We start from the raw sequence: 14631 nt of genomic DNA, 5'->3' as shown, positions 1-14631 counted from the left end.
CATATTCAACATTTATTGGCAAATACTTATTAAGTATTTGCTATGAGTTTGGCATTGTTATGCAATCCGTGCCCCCATGAGGCTTATATGTATTTTCTTCCACAGGCCTTCCTGTTTTAGAAAAATCAGGAATTCATTTTTCAACTCAATAAGTATGGGCGCCTAGGGGCAGCAGTGGGAGATCACACACATACACATCCATACATTTAAAATTCAGTATTTACTTGGTACCTAATATGTGCCAGGTTGTACGTTCGCCACTGGGAATTTAAAAATGAACAAATTGGGGTGCCTGGGTGGCTTAGTCGGTTAAGCGTCCGACTTTCGCTTAGGTCATGATCTCACGGTTCGTGGGTTCGAGCCCCGCGTCGGGCTCTGTGCTGACTGCCAGCTCAGAGCCTGGAGCCTGTTTCAGTCTGTGACTCCCTCTCTCTCTGATCCTCCCCTGCTCACGCTGTCTCTCTCTCTCTCCTAGAAATAAATAAAAAATATTTTAAAAAATAATAAAATAAATAAAATAAAAATGAACAAATTATCAATGCTTTTTCTTTCTCATAAGAGCCTTATTGTAGTATAACTCAGACACCATATAGTACACCAATTAAAGTGTACAATTCACTGGTTTTTAGTGTATTCACAAAGTAGTACAATTATCACCATTATTTTCAACACTCCTCAAAAGGAGCCCCCTAGCCAGTAGCAATCACTCCCCACTTCTCTCAGCCCTCAGAGAGCCCTAGGCAACCATTTCATTCTCTATCTATTTGCATATTCTGGACATTTTATATAAATGGAATCATACAGTTCATGGTCTTTTGTGATTAACTTTTCTTTTTTCACTGAGCCTAACATTATCAAGGTTCATCTGTGTTGCTGTATTTCTCTTTACAGACAAACAATACTCCATTGAATGACTAGACCACATTTTGCTTATCCCTTCATTGGTTAACGCACATTTGGGTTATTTGTACTTTTTGGTTTTTATGAATAATGCGCATGAGCATTCGTGCACAAGTTTTTGTATGGACATATGTTTTCAATTCTCTTGGCTATATACCCAGGAGTGGAACTGCTGGTGAATATGTTTAATATAATAATTCTATAGTTAACCTTTTAAGGGACTACCAGTCTAGGGGTGCCTGGGTGGCTCAGTTGGTTAAGCGTCCGACTTTGGCTCAGATCATGATCTCACGGTTGGTGGGTTCGAGCCCCGCGTAAAGCTCTGGGCTGACAACTAGCTCAGAGCCTGGAGCCTGTTTTTAGATTCTGTATCTCCCTTCTCTCTGACCCTCTGCTGCTCACGCTGTCTCTCTCTCTCTCTCAGAAATAAATAAAACATAAAAATAGGAACTACCAGTCTATTTTCCAAAATGGATGCCCCATTTCACATTCCCACCAGCAGCCTATGAGGTTTCAATTCTCCCCTAAACTTGCTATTATCTTCTTCATTATAGCCATCCTCCAAAATATTTAACTTTTTACTGTGAGATCATTTTCGATGTACAGAATTGCAAAGACAGTACAAAGTAGATCCTACACTCGGGTTCCCCTAATGGGAGATCACCAGTCTTTTGAAAAAGATAGAAATAACGGTTAAGGGACCAGCTCTGCTAACCTTCCCGTCCTAGGTGCATATTAGCAGCTTGGACAAATCAAGGCAAAATTTCTGAGTCAGGGGCAGCGAGAAGAAGGTCACATCCAGGTGCCCAAGGTAACAAAAGCAGCAGAGGTCAAGGGGCCAGCAGATCCCGTCAGCGAGGTCACGTTCGGGGAGGGGGGCTTGGCGAGGGGGGCGGAGCGAGGGACGTCCTGCAGCCCACACCCCTGGTGGTCTCATCACACTGTTGCACGCTTAGGTTCCTTTCTCTTGCACCAACAGTCTTTGGAACTCCGGGGAGGCTGAGGCTGTGCTTTGAAGGACTCTCATATCCTCCACCTTTATCCGTAAAGCACTTACTGAAACTTCCTGAGCGGCCACTTCCCGTAGCGCGGGAGCCCAGNCCGGGACCAAGCGCGGGCCCAGGGCTCCGGTTAGGTTGGGTGCAGGCGAGGTCTGGAGCGGGACCGCCCTGTCACCGCGACACCAGGCCGGGAGGCTACATTAGGAGAGCCTGGAGCCCCTTGGTCTGCTTTCCGCGGCGACGCTCCGGGCGCGGGGAGGGAGCGCCGGTTCCCGCCCCGGAAGCGGAAGTGCGGGCGCCCCGGGGTCCTGTCCAGTGCGAGCCCGGCCGGTGCGCCAGCCGTTCCGCTCGCGGGTCCCGTCGCGCCCTCTCCGCTGCCCGTGTCCCCCCCTCACCGGCCTCGCCATGCTGTCTCTAGATTTTTTGGACGATGTGCGGCGAATGAACAAGCGGCAGGTGAGGATGGCCGCCCACTCTTTCCCGGGGCTCCCCCCTTCTCTCTGCCGCTGCCGCTGCGGGGCCGGGCGGACCTCTGCCCCCCTCGTGAGAGGGCCTGAGGAGGTCTGGCGCCTGGATCGTTCCTTCCCTCGGTGGAGTGTGTGGTGGCCAGAGGTCGCTTTGTCCGCCCCCTATTTTTAGCCCCTGGCTGCGCCGGGCCTGCTAGGGGTGGAGCGGGAAGCCGGGGCTTCGCGTTCCGTGCCTGCTAACAAGGCTGGAGAGCAAGTGGAAACCGCAGGGCGCTTTCTAAGTGGGAGTTGGGGGTGCCTGTTCTTTGAGACTTGGGAAGGCGGCAAACTCGTGTTCTGTGCCATCGCGGCGACTCCTGATCAATTCTGGCGATTGGGTTTAGCAGTTGAGTGCTGCTCCTTCCTGGCTTCTGGGATGCTCGGGAGGGCGGTGCAGGCCCCCCAAGAACCGTTTTTGCTTCTTCCAGCCCTAGGCAATCCTTCTGGGGCAGTCGGGCCCCGGCGGGCTGCGTGCGGTCCCTTTGCCTGGAGCCCCTCTGAGTTCAGAGTTGGAGCGGTGGTGGTACTTGCCCCTGAGTCCTCGTAACAGTAAGGGGGCAGCTCTCAGAATCCTCGGGTTTACTGCCCAATAGTAGTGGCACCGGGATCTTGAAATTGAGGTCTTGTGACTTTTGTCCTTAAACCTTACTCCATCTTGAACTTCTAGACTATCTGCCACATGGTCCTGCGGACACTTGTAACTATTTAGTCATTAGAAAGGTTGCCCCTTTTTGTCTTCTGCACGAAGTGCGTTTGTAGAGCCTAGTTTTGCTTGCCTGGGACCTTTTTATGGTACTTTGGTGTTAAGAATTTAACGTGTCATTATTTTTTTTATTAAAAAAAATGTTTTTATTTATTTTGAAAGAAAGCGGAGCGGGGGAGGGACGGAGAAAGAGAGTCCCAAGCAGGCTCCGCGCTTTCACCATAGAGCTGGACATGGGGGTCGAACCCACAAACGGGGAGCGGAAATCAAGAGTTGGTCCCTTCACCGACTCAGCCATCCAGGCACCCCTAACGTGTCACTATTAATGATGTTCTCTTGGACTTGTATTTTACAGCATTTATAGTTACCCCTAAAGAAGTGGATATGTACCCTGCCGCTCTATCCACTTAAGACTTCTCCTAGCTCAGTGACTCCTCTTAAACACCTTTCCTAATTTCCTCAGTCATAATTGATCATTCTCTCTCTCTCTTTTTTTTTAACATTTATTTATTTTTGAGAGAGAGAGAGAGAGAGACAGAGCACAAGTAGGGGAGGAGAGAGAGGGAGACACAGAATCCAAAGCAGGCTCCAGGCTCTGAGCTGTCAGCACAGAGCCTATGCGTGGCTTGAACTCACTGACGTTGAGATCATGACCTGAGCTGAAGTTGGAGGCTTAACCGACTGAGCCACCCAGGCGCCCTGATCCTTCTTTTCAGGTTGCATGAAATGCATGTCTTTATGGTAACACTTCAGCGTCTGACATGTACAGTGCTGTCTTCTTCGTATCTGAATTTCTAGGTGCCACAGACATTTCTCTGAAGAAATACTTCGTTTGGGCCTCCCGTTTATTGTGACTGATGCCAGGTGTGATGTGAAAAATGCGAGGGTCAATGAGACAGACTCCGGCCTTTGAGGAGCATAAGTGTGTAGAAAATGACTAAGGCAAATGATCACTGTTTCGAGCTCTCACTCTCGCTGTGTGTGATGGGTTTTAGTTACTGGAGAGGTGGGTAACGTTACTCCCATTCTGCAGATGAAGAAAACGACCAACCTCCCAGAGGCTGCTGGGAGGATGTGGAAAGGACTGGACACCATGGCAGTGGGGTGAGGGCAAGTGATGAAATGAGGCTTTACCCGTACATGGTATTTGGGAAAAAGAACTGACAGGGACTCTAGATGCTGAGAGCTAATCAGACGAGAAGAGGGTAACTCCGAGTTTGGTTCTTCTCTTCTAAAATTGCTGTCATTTGCATAACTTTTCCATTCATGCTTAAACATCATCAAGTGTCTGATTAATTTGTTTGCATTGTCATTGTTCTTTTTTCCTGTCAGGTTCATAGAGGAATATTTAGTACCAAAAATTGATCCATTTAGAGTGTACCATTTGATAAACTTCTAGTTATATACACCCGTCACAGTCAAGGTAACCGAACATTTCCACCACCCACAAGATCCCTTGTGCCCCCTTTCTAATTGGTCTCTCCTTTAGCACCTGGCAACCACTGTTTTGCTTTTTGTATTGATGAACTTGATTGTATTTTATTATTTATTTTTTGGACTTGCAGTTTATATTCTTTTGAGCTTTTGGTTTTGATTTCTTTAACACCATACTCAAGACTTTTGTGTGTTGTATGTAATGCAGTTTTTTTGGTCAGCCTCAGCGTTGCCAGAAATAAAGTATTTCACTACCTTCCCTCAATCCTGTACGTTGTTGTCGGATTAAGGTCCTCTCTCCTGCCCACAAACCTTCAGCTCCTTGTTGCCTTGTAGGTAAAGGCCTAGACCCTTGGAATGGCGTTTGCAGTAAGCCCCAATCATTTTACAGTCCCTGTTTCTCACCACTTCAATTCTTGTCCCATTTACATTTTCTGCCTATTTCATGTCACTGCCTCTATGAACATTGTTCTTTTCAGACCTTGTATACTTAACTGTCTTTGGAACTCCTCTTGTATTCTTTTAGAGTCTTTGTGGACTGGCCCAGAATATTCCGTGATCTCTACAGCCCTTTTAGCAGTTATATACTATTTTATTTGTCTTCTACCCATTGGAGTATGGCTCCTTTACTGAAGTATCAGATCACTGTTTTCCTGCAGCTTTTCTTAATCCCTGAAGACCTGATCATTAGAGTTTGTCTGTTTCTGTGGTATAAATACACTCAACATGGCTGATTTCATGCTACTAACATGACATCACTGAATGTGCGATTAGGAGGAGATATGGTAGCAGGCAACTATTTTTTCCACTTTATAGACAAAATTGAAAAAAATAATCTCAAGAACATAGGTAATCAGGGGATGCATGGGTGGTTCAGTAGGTTGAGCGTCGTTATCTCAGTTTCAGCTCAGGTCATGATCTCACAGTTCCGGTGCTCGTCGGGCTCTGTGCTGACTGTGCGAAGCCCGCTTGGGATTCTCTCTCCCTCTCTCTCTCTGCCCCTCCCCTGCTTGCTCTCTAGCTCTTTCTCTCTCAAAATAAACAAATAAACAAAATTATGTTCCTTAAAAAAGGAACATAGATAATGAAAAAATGTAGTAAAATAGTCAGGAACTGATGAATTTAGATTATTTCTTAATCTTATTTTTTTAATGTAATTTAATTGCACTAATTTTTAATAACATGGTGTTTGGCAACCAGCTTGCAAAACTCCTAAAAATTTAGCAAATTGGCTCCAGCACACTGCTGGTTATAGGTTAGGTTTTTTATATTAGTTTTTATTTTTTAAATTTTTATTTAGTTTTGAGAGTATGAGTGGCGGAGGGGCAGAGAGAAATGGAGACAGAGGGTCTGAAGGGAGCTCCATGATGCTAGCACAGAACTTGATGTGGGGTTTGAACCCACAAACCGCGAGATCATAGCCTGAGCTGAAGTCTGACACTTAACTGACTGAGCCACCCCGGTGCCCCAGTTTTTTTGTTTTTTAAGATTTTATTTTTAAGTAATCTCCATACCCAGCGTGGAGCTCAGACAAGTTCACATTCTGTACCAACTGAGCCAGCCAGGTGACCCTGGTTATAGGTTAGTTTTTTGATGCCCGTCAAGATGGCCTTTATGTCCAGAAGAGCCTATTTAGAATTATCTTTTATTTTAAAAAATAATGTTCAGTTTGTAAAAGCTAAAATTTTAAAACTGAGTTCTAAAGCTTTTAGAATCAGTTTACAAAGCTTAATCCTATTTAAAGGCTAGGAAATTTTTTTAAAAAGAAAAATAAATAAAGTCTAGGAAAATTTAACAGACACTTTTAAGGCCCTTTGAACATTTGGGCCAATTTACAAACAAACGTCTTAAAAATATTATAAATTTAAAAATTTCTTTTTTAAGGGGTGCCTGAATTGCTCAGTCGTTTGAACATCCAATCTTGGTATCAGCTCAGGTCATGATCTCATGGTTTGTGGGTTCTTTTTTTTTTTTTTTTTAGTGTTTTTTATTTATTTCTGAGAGAGAGACAGCATGGGGGGGGCGGGGGTGGTGGTCAGAGAGAGAGGGAGATACAGAATCTGAAGCAGGCTCCAGGCTCTGAGCTAGCTCTCAGCACAGAGCCCTGTGAGGGGCTCGAACCCACAAACCATGAAATCATGACCTGAGCCGAAGTCAGATGCTCAACTGACTGAGCCACCCCGGCGCCCCCGTTTGTGGGTTCAAGCCCTGCATCAGACTCTCTGCTGTCAGTACGGAGCCTTCTTGGGACTCTCTATCTCCCTCTGTCTGTGCCCCTTCCTTTCTTATGCTTGCGTGTGCACGTGTGCTCTCTCTCTCCCTCTCTCTCTCTCTCTCTCAAAATAAATGAGTAAATTTTCCTTTTTTTTCTTTAATTTTATTTTAATGTTTATTTTTGAGAGTGAGAGAGACAGAGTGAGCGGGGGAGGGGCAGAGAGTGAGACAAAGAATCTGAAGCAGGGTCCAGGTTCTGATCCGTCAGCACAGAGCCCGATGTGGGACTTGAACCCACGAATGGTGAGATCGTGACCTGAGCGGAAGTTGGACGCTTAACTGACTGAGCCACCCAGGTGGCCTAGTAAATTTTCCTTTTTAAGAACATCGGTTATTCAGCAAACATCCCTGCATACTTAATATAATTTGTATATGTCTGGGACTATGTGAGTTCTCTGAAGTGTTTCAGCACTGTATAAATAGTAAACTTTCTGCTTAAAATCATAAATCTACAACAATTGATTATACATTACAAATTGGAACTACAAACCTGACCTATTACTTTAATGGGCCAAATTCTCTTAAATTTTATAAATACTTAAAATACCAAATGTGCACAGAGTTTTTAACATAAAAATGTTAACACTATACATAATTTCCTTTAAGAATTTTTGTTCTTAATTATAAATTTTACTGGGGTCAAAAGATGTTTACCCACTAAGAAAATAAGGATGTCATGCAAAATAATTTTTGTGTTATTTTCACATGTAAAATTTGGGGTTGTCCCTCTGCTTGCCAAGAATTCTTAATGACCAGAGGGTATTGGCCAGGATGTGACTAGATCCATGTTTGAACCTTGATGGGATTGGTCCAGCTTTCACAGAATTTGCTTATTAGCTCCTCCCTAGGCCTCTTATATTATTTGATTGAGGTTTGCATTTCTTTGGGTTTCAGTTATCTGTATGTTTTCTTGCCTAAATCTAAAGATCTTAGGACTTAGCAGAATCCTTCAGTCTTTTTATTTCTTCTTATCTCTTAGGATCACTCACCTCCTAAAGGCTGTTGTAATGATATCTGATTGAATTCTAGATATCTGTGATAATTTTTGTTTAAATTAATTGGGCACACAGAAGCCAAGGAGATTTTTCTTAGTCTCACACCTAATATGAGTAAGTGTGCAGCAAATAGAAGGTACATATAGCACAGAGGACAGATCTATTCAGATTTTTGAAAACTCATATGGTCTAGTTTAGGATCAGGAAAATGTTACTGACAAGGTGTCCATATTCAGTAATTAGTTGCCAAGTTTCAGTGTAGAAGTACTAACATCAAGGGCGCCTGGGTGATTCAGTCTGTTAAGCATCCGACTTTGGCTCAGGATCTTGCAGTTCGTGGGTTCAAGCCCCATGTTGGACTCTGTGCTGACAGCTCAGAGCCTGGAGCCTGCTTCAGATTCTGTGTCTCCCTCTCTCTCTGCCCCTCCCGTGCTTGTGCTCCATCTCTCTCTCAAAAACAAATATTAAAAAAAAATTAAAACTGAGACATAGTGAATCAGAGAAATGTCACTAACCAGCACTGTTACGGGAGGACAAATCCAAGTTTGCCATGGCATCTGGGGCTGGAGTCCACATCTGGTTGATGGATTGGGACCACACCAAAGGAGAGTAGATGCAGTGTATGGAAGGCTGTTGCTTCTGCATCTAGTCTCTGTTGGTCAGCCAGCAGAGCTCGGCATGGAAGAGAAGAGAGAAGGACAAACTGGATTCAGCCAGGCGCTTTGTTTCTCACCACCTCTAATCACAGTGATTGTCAGCATAATAACAGGTCTTTCCTTTTGACCTTCTAGATCTTGGGCACATTTCTTTATTCGGCCAACTTTAACCCAAAACCCTAGAGAGAGGGGATTTGGGGACGCCTGGTTCTAGCTTATCCAAGTTGGCAAAGTACAAAACTACTGTAGTATTCTGTTTATCAGCTCAGCAACTATACACACATCTTCTAATTGTATTTAATTTTTCTTGTAATGTTTCTTTCTGGGGGGGTGGGGGGGAGAGAGGGAGGCAGAGGATCCAAAGCGGGCTCTGCACTAACCGCAGAGAGCCTGATGTGGGGCTTAAACTCACAAGCTGTGAGATCATGACCTGAGCTGAAGTTGGACACTTAACCCACTGAGCCACCTGGGCGCCCTTATATTTAATTTTTCAAATAAAACAAAGTTATGCTTCTGTCTAATATGTAGCTATCATTTGTTTTTTTAATTGTTCATGTGGTTGTAGCTGTATTCTTTCTTCCATTAACCATTCCATAGTCCGTCTGCCCTCAGCAAGAGCCTAAGTTGGTCGTGGTTTCTTGCCTGGTGGAAGGACCCAAACTTTGTTACTAAAGGGTTAGTGTCAAGAGTAGGCCTGCCTGAATTGGATTGTTGTAGTTTTCACCAACTTTCATCACAAGGCATAAGAGTACTAAGAGGCCTTCTCTGTTATAGTCCAGGATTCTGTAGTCCGATTACTCACTTCCCTCATTATGTAGAAACAACCCTATTTTTTTCAGAAAGTCAGGATCAGTCACCCTTGCCAGTAATAACCCCCTATTCTTTGCATTTTGGCTCACTGGCATGAGGAGCTCAAAATGGCCAGATAGTAGTCTCAACTTCCAGTTTAATGTAATCCCTGCATTAAATCCAGTTCAGTGTCCCCTGATGGAAGGATATCTCCTGTGAGAATGAAAATGTCTAGGCCAGCAGAATCCAAAGTTGTGAGAATGGAAAGCAGAAATTTCACTGGCAGATTGTTAGGGGTAATAATGAGAGAGCTCACTCCCATTCTCATCCTTCTGTTCTGGACAAGTGAGTAGTACCTATGGAAGAAGTCATCTCACATATTGGTTGCTGACCCCGAGCACATGCCACACACCAGAAGGCATTAGGCATTATCCCGGCCCCACAGAGTGTTGCTGGTGACTAACTGGTGCTGTAAGTAACCTCAAAAGGCCACCTGTATCACTCAGAAGATAGAATTGAACTGGGAAAACTTTAGTATAAAGAATTGTTAACTAGTAAAAGATGCTCAACTACTGAAAATGGGTAGAGGGGAATAAGAAGAAGTTCAGAAATAGCATATGCAGAAAACAGCTATACCCTCTAGCATGAGGGGGTGAACAAGGAAAGAAAGAAGATACCTTTACTCTATCCCCCCTCCCAAGCCTGAGATCCAAGACCTCTTTTGAGAGGGTGTGGCTCCACAGGAACATGCATTCGGCCACGGCAGTGACATTTGCTGGAGTAGGGAGCTGGAGCTGGTCCACAGAACTGGCCTTCCGGGAGGCTGAGAAATTCGTGGAGATCATGTGGGCAGGAAGCAGTCTGTGAGGGTCAGTGACTGAGCACTACCAGACCCGCACAGATCCGCTCACCACCGTGTGAAATAGAAACATGGGACGGAGAAGAGAAGCCCCTTCCTTCATCATTTTGCAGTAGTCCTCTCATGCCTCTTATTGATAAATCCAGACATGATCGAGCCAGTTGGAAAAGGAGAATTTGTTTAGGTAACACCAAGATGGATTTGGAGCTCAGAGACAGTACGCTGACACCTGGCCTTCTGTTCCACCGTTGTTCCGGCCAGCCACTTCAAAATGATGGGAGACCTAGTAAGACCAGTGAATTCCATGACCCTTACGCCCACTGCTGTGCTTTAATTATCCATAAAATAGGTTCCCTGGTCACAGACAATGTTGAATGGAGTACCATGATGAGGAACTAAGGCATTCCGCAAGTTCACGGATCCTGGTTTTGACAGAAATACCAAGGACAGGGAAAACAGATCCGTATCTAGGATATAGTCTAGGAAGGATAAATTGCTGCCCCCTCCCATGTGGAAGTAAACCAGTATCAGGAATGGTATCATTGTTTTTTTGCTGTTGGCAGAGTAGGCACTCATCATTGGCCAGAACCGAATTGGTTTGAGTGAAAATCCACATTGCTAACCTTCAGCTTGGCTGCTCCAGACAGCCACTTGGATTGTGAGTCCATTGGGCAAGATGACGGGAGCTGGGGAAAGAGGCTGACATCTAGAGAGTAGGTAATTTTAACTGATGATTTTAGTATGTGCTGCCACAGCGAGCACTATTTAACTGATTATTAAGATAACCCCTCTGCAGGGGCACCTGGGTGGCTCAGTTGGCTAAGTGTCCAACTCTTGATCTCGGCTCAGGTCATGATTTCACGGTTGGTAGAGATGGACCCCTTGTTGGGCTCTGTGCCGACAGTGTAGGTCATGCTTGGGATTCTCTCTCTCTCCCTCTCTTTTGGTCTCTCTCTCTTAAAAAAAAAAATAGACTTCTCTGCTGATGTAATTCTTTGGTGAACATCTATACGGGACACAGGTATCTTCACATTCTAAATACCTACTTGGAGCACTCCCTCAACATACCACTTACCCAAATCTCTTATCTCTGGCTTTTCAATAATGGCCCTTCCAGTTCCTGGCCATCCAGCCAAACTGCTAGTCACTTTTGAATCAGTGTAAATCCACACCTGTGGCCATCTCTCCGTGTAGGCAAAATGAACAATGTCACTCAAAGTTCTGCCCATTTGGGGGATTTCCCTTCATCACAATCCCTCATGGGCAACCCTGAATGGGCATGCCACAGCCATCTGTTTTTAGTTGGTGCTAGGTGGTTCGCATAGAACTGTCTAAAAACCAGGCCCAAAGTTTTCCTTAGTCAACTGGTCAAAGGGGGCGCCCCATGAGGCAGTAGGTATAAGATGAGAGAACTGAAGCAGTTTAACGTGAGTAGGAGCCATGAGTATCTGAGTCACTTGCTCATACAGTTGTGTCTTCAGGACCTGCTTGAGCGCAATCTTAAGTTCACCTCTTCCGCCTGATGGTGGAGTCCGATATGAATGCCCAAATTCATGGTTTGGTGTATCTGGCAATTCAGGCTGGGGGAGTTCAGGTCACATGGTAACTGTGACCAGGTAACCCATGGTCAAGTGTTTGGTCTCTGCTAGAACTCAGTAGCAAGCCAGAAGCTGTTACTCAGTAGAATAGTTCTCTAAAGTATAGCATGGCTTTGCCCCAAATCCAAAGGTATGTGCTGTCATTCACCCATAGAGATTGGCCAGAGGCTACCTGTCTGTCACACATACTTCAGTCATCTTCTGGGTCCTTTGGCCCAATTGCTAGAAGAACTTTTATGGCAGCTCGGACCTGTTGTGGAGCTCTGTTCAAAACTGGCTCAAAATGGGTTTACTTGATATGGTGATTTTGAGTAGCCCACCCACATGGGCACTTTGGATGAGTCTCCAAAATCCAGAGAGGCCCACGGGGCTTTAAGCTTCTTAGTGGTATCAGGAACCAGATGCAGCAACTTACCCTTGGAGGAGCTATCTTAGGGACCACTGGACACCAAGTGGACACCAAGAATTTTCATCAGGAGGGGAATTTTTGTGGGATTTATATCCCACACTCTGGCCACTTGTGTATTTTACCAAGGGGTCTAGGTCACAAGGTTCAACTACCAAGTCCAGTCAGCATGATATCGTCAATATAAGAAACAAGTTTACTCTGGAATGGAGGGCCAGTCAAGGTCCCCATGGACTAGATTATGATAGGAAGCTCTAGAACTGATGTAGCCCTCTGGTAGGCCTTGTGGTCAAAAGTATACCTGGTGGTCTTATTCCTCTTACTACGGAGGTCCTCAGAGACAGGAAATTGTCAGAAAAACATGCAACGAGCCTCTTTTAAGTTGGTGTTGGCTAGAAGCTGATGACTGTCTTGCTAAGACAGGATACCCAACCCCTGATTTTCATCATTCAGACTTGTTAAGGATGTATACTTTTAGTTCTGATTGTTGCTACCTGTAGTATCATTGTTAAGGGACTGTGATTATAGCATTATAAACTAGGTTATGTTTATGGTTATGAGCCTGGGAATATCACTTTAGTAAGAAGTAAGGTTGGAGAGGTCAGCAGGGCCTGAATCATGGAAGGCCTTGTATACCGAGGAGTTCAGACTTGGTAAGTTGTGAGAAAAAACTTGGAGCAGACAGCACAGTAATTCCATTTTCACTTGATAAAAATAATATATAGGCAGATGAATTACATGGATGAAAGTCTAGAGGTAGAACTGTGAGATTATTTTCATAGTCTTGGTGAGAGGAAACGAGACCTGAATTCAGACAGTAGCCACGGGAGTAAAGCCAACAGGCTGGATGTGAGAGATGTTGAGGAGGTGAACTCCAGAGGCCCAGGGCGGATGTTGGTACCACACTGGAGAGTGTGGAAGGAGGAAGCGATTTGAGGAAAAGGGTTGAGTTGAGCTTTGGACATGGGTAATTTTCAGAAGGGAACTGAATATATTTACCTAGAGGATAGAAGTGGTGTGATATTTAGAGATTTAGGTGTCATCAGCATGCATGTTGTAATTGAAGCTGTGAAGAGGTAAGAATACATGCAGAATGGGGAAGGAGAGGGCAAAGACTGGATCCTCGAACACCTGTATTGCAGGGTCTGGCCTAACAAGCCAAGGGATGAATGGGTTATAAGAAAGTTAATCAAGTGCCAGATGCCTCAGAAAGACAAGTAAGGTAGTTGAAATAAGTTTATGGGCCCATTCTTCCCCCTCTTATAATGAAATAATGAATAGTTTGAATAGGTATTATATTTACATTGTTCAAAAATTTTGAAAGGGAAAGGGACTTTTTCCTTTAGCTTTGCCAGCATTGTGTGTTTCCAGACTTTTATATTTTTGTCATTCTAGTAAGTGAAGAGTGGTATCTCAGAATAATTTTGTTTTCTATTTCCCTTATTATGAGTTTGGTTGAGCATATTTTCATATGATTTGGGAGTCATTTTTACTTCATTTTCCATGGACTGGCAGTTCATAATCCTTTGCCTATTTTCCTTTTTGAGTTATTTTCTTATTGATTGCTCGGAGCGGTTTCTAGGAAGATTAGTCTTTTGAATATATATAAGTATATTTATATATATATGGTAAATACTTTCTCATAGTTTTATCATTTGTCTTTTGACTTATAGTATAATTTGCCATGCATGGTGATGGGATTTTTTTTTTGGTTATTGTTTGCTTTTTTATTTTGTTTTGGTAGTTACATTTACCTAGATTTTCTTCATAGCTTCTGGATTTCAGGTCAGTTAACTAAGACCCCCTTTACTCTGAGGCCTTTCCTACTCTCTTTGCTTCTATTTTGTGTGCTTGTGCTTTTAAAAAATAAACCTTTATTGACATAAAATTTATAAAACTCACCCATTTGAAGTGTACAATTCATGTCTTTCAGTAAATGTATATAGAGTCCTACGACCATCATACGACCATCACTACAATCCAGTTTTAGAAGATTTCCATGGTCCCAGAAACACCCTTTGTCTTCTTTGACGGTTGATTCCTGTTCCCATGGCCCACCCTCCCCAGCAGCCGCTACTTTGCTCTCTTTCTCTCATGACTGGCTTTAGCTGGATACTTAATATAAACATAATCATACAAAATGTAGACTTGTGCAGCTGACTACTTTCATTCAGCATACATTTTTTAAATTGTGGTAAAATACACATAAAATTTATTGACTCATCCATTTTTTTTAATGCATATTTATTTTCGAGAGAGAAAGCATGCACATGAGCAAGGGAGGGGCAGAGGAAGAGGGAGAAAAAGAATCCCAAGCAGGTTCCACACCAGCAGCACAGAGCCTGATGCGGAGCTTGAACTCAAAAACTGTGAGAGCTTGACCTGAGCTGAGATCAAGAGTCGGCTGCTTAACCAGCTGAGCCACCCAGGTGCCCCTGACTCAACCATTTTTTAAGTGTAGAGTCCAGTCAGGGCGCCTGGGTGACTCAGTTGGTTAAGCAGCCGACTCT

At 44.0% G+C, this 14631-nt stretch overlaps 1 protein-coding gene and 1 long non-coding RNA gene across 2 annotated transcripts in view; one reads left to right on the top strand and one right to left on the bottom strand.

Annotated features, from left to right (window-relative positions):
- Nucleotides 1-201: 201 nt before the first annotated feature.
- Nucleotides 202-1997, bottom strand: LOC144240118 (uncharacterized). Its single transcript, XR_013337596.1, has 2 exons — nucleotides 1616-1997; nucleotides 202-471 (listed from the first exon to the last, which is right to left on the bottom strand). It is a non-coding gene; the product is annotated as an uncharacterized LOC144240118 (long non-coding RNA).
- An 8-nt stretch (nucleotides 1998-2005) lies between these two features.
- Nucleotides 2006-14631, top strand: part of SEC11A (SEC11 homolog A, signal peptidase complex subunit) — a 39834-nt gene continuing 27208 nt past the window's right edge. The window contains exon 1 of the mRNA XM_077774366.1: nucleotides 2006-2357. Within this exon, the coding sequence (XP_077630492.1) occupies nucleotides 2307-2357 (51 nt within the window). The 5' untranslated portion in view covers nucleotides 2006-2306. The remainder of the gene's footprint in view (nucleotides 2358-14631) is intronic.

The sequence above is a fragment of the Crocuta crocuta genome, unplaced genomic scaffold, assembly GCF_008692635.1.
Source record: "Crocuta crocuta isolate KB4526 unplaced genomic scaffold, BGI_CrCroc_1.0 scaffold7, whole genome shotgun sequence".
NCBI classification, from domain to species: Eukaryota; Metazoa; Chordata; class Mammalia; order Carnivora; family Hyaenidae; genus Crocuta; species Crocuta crocuta.
The sequence above is the reverse complement of the archived record's forward strand: the minus strand, read 5'-3'. Positions and strand labels throughout refer to the sequence as shown.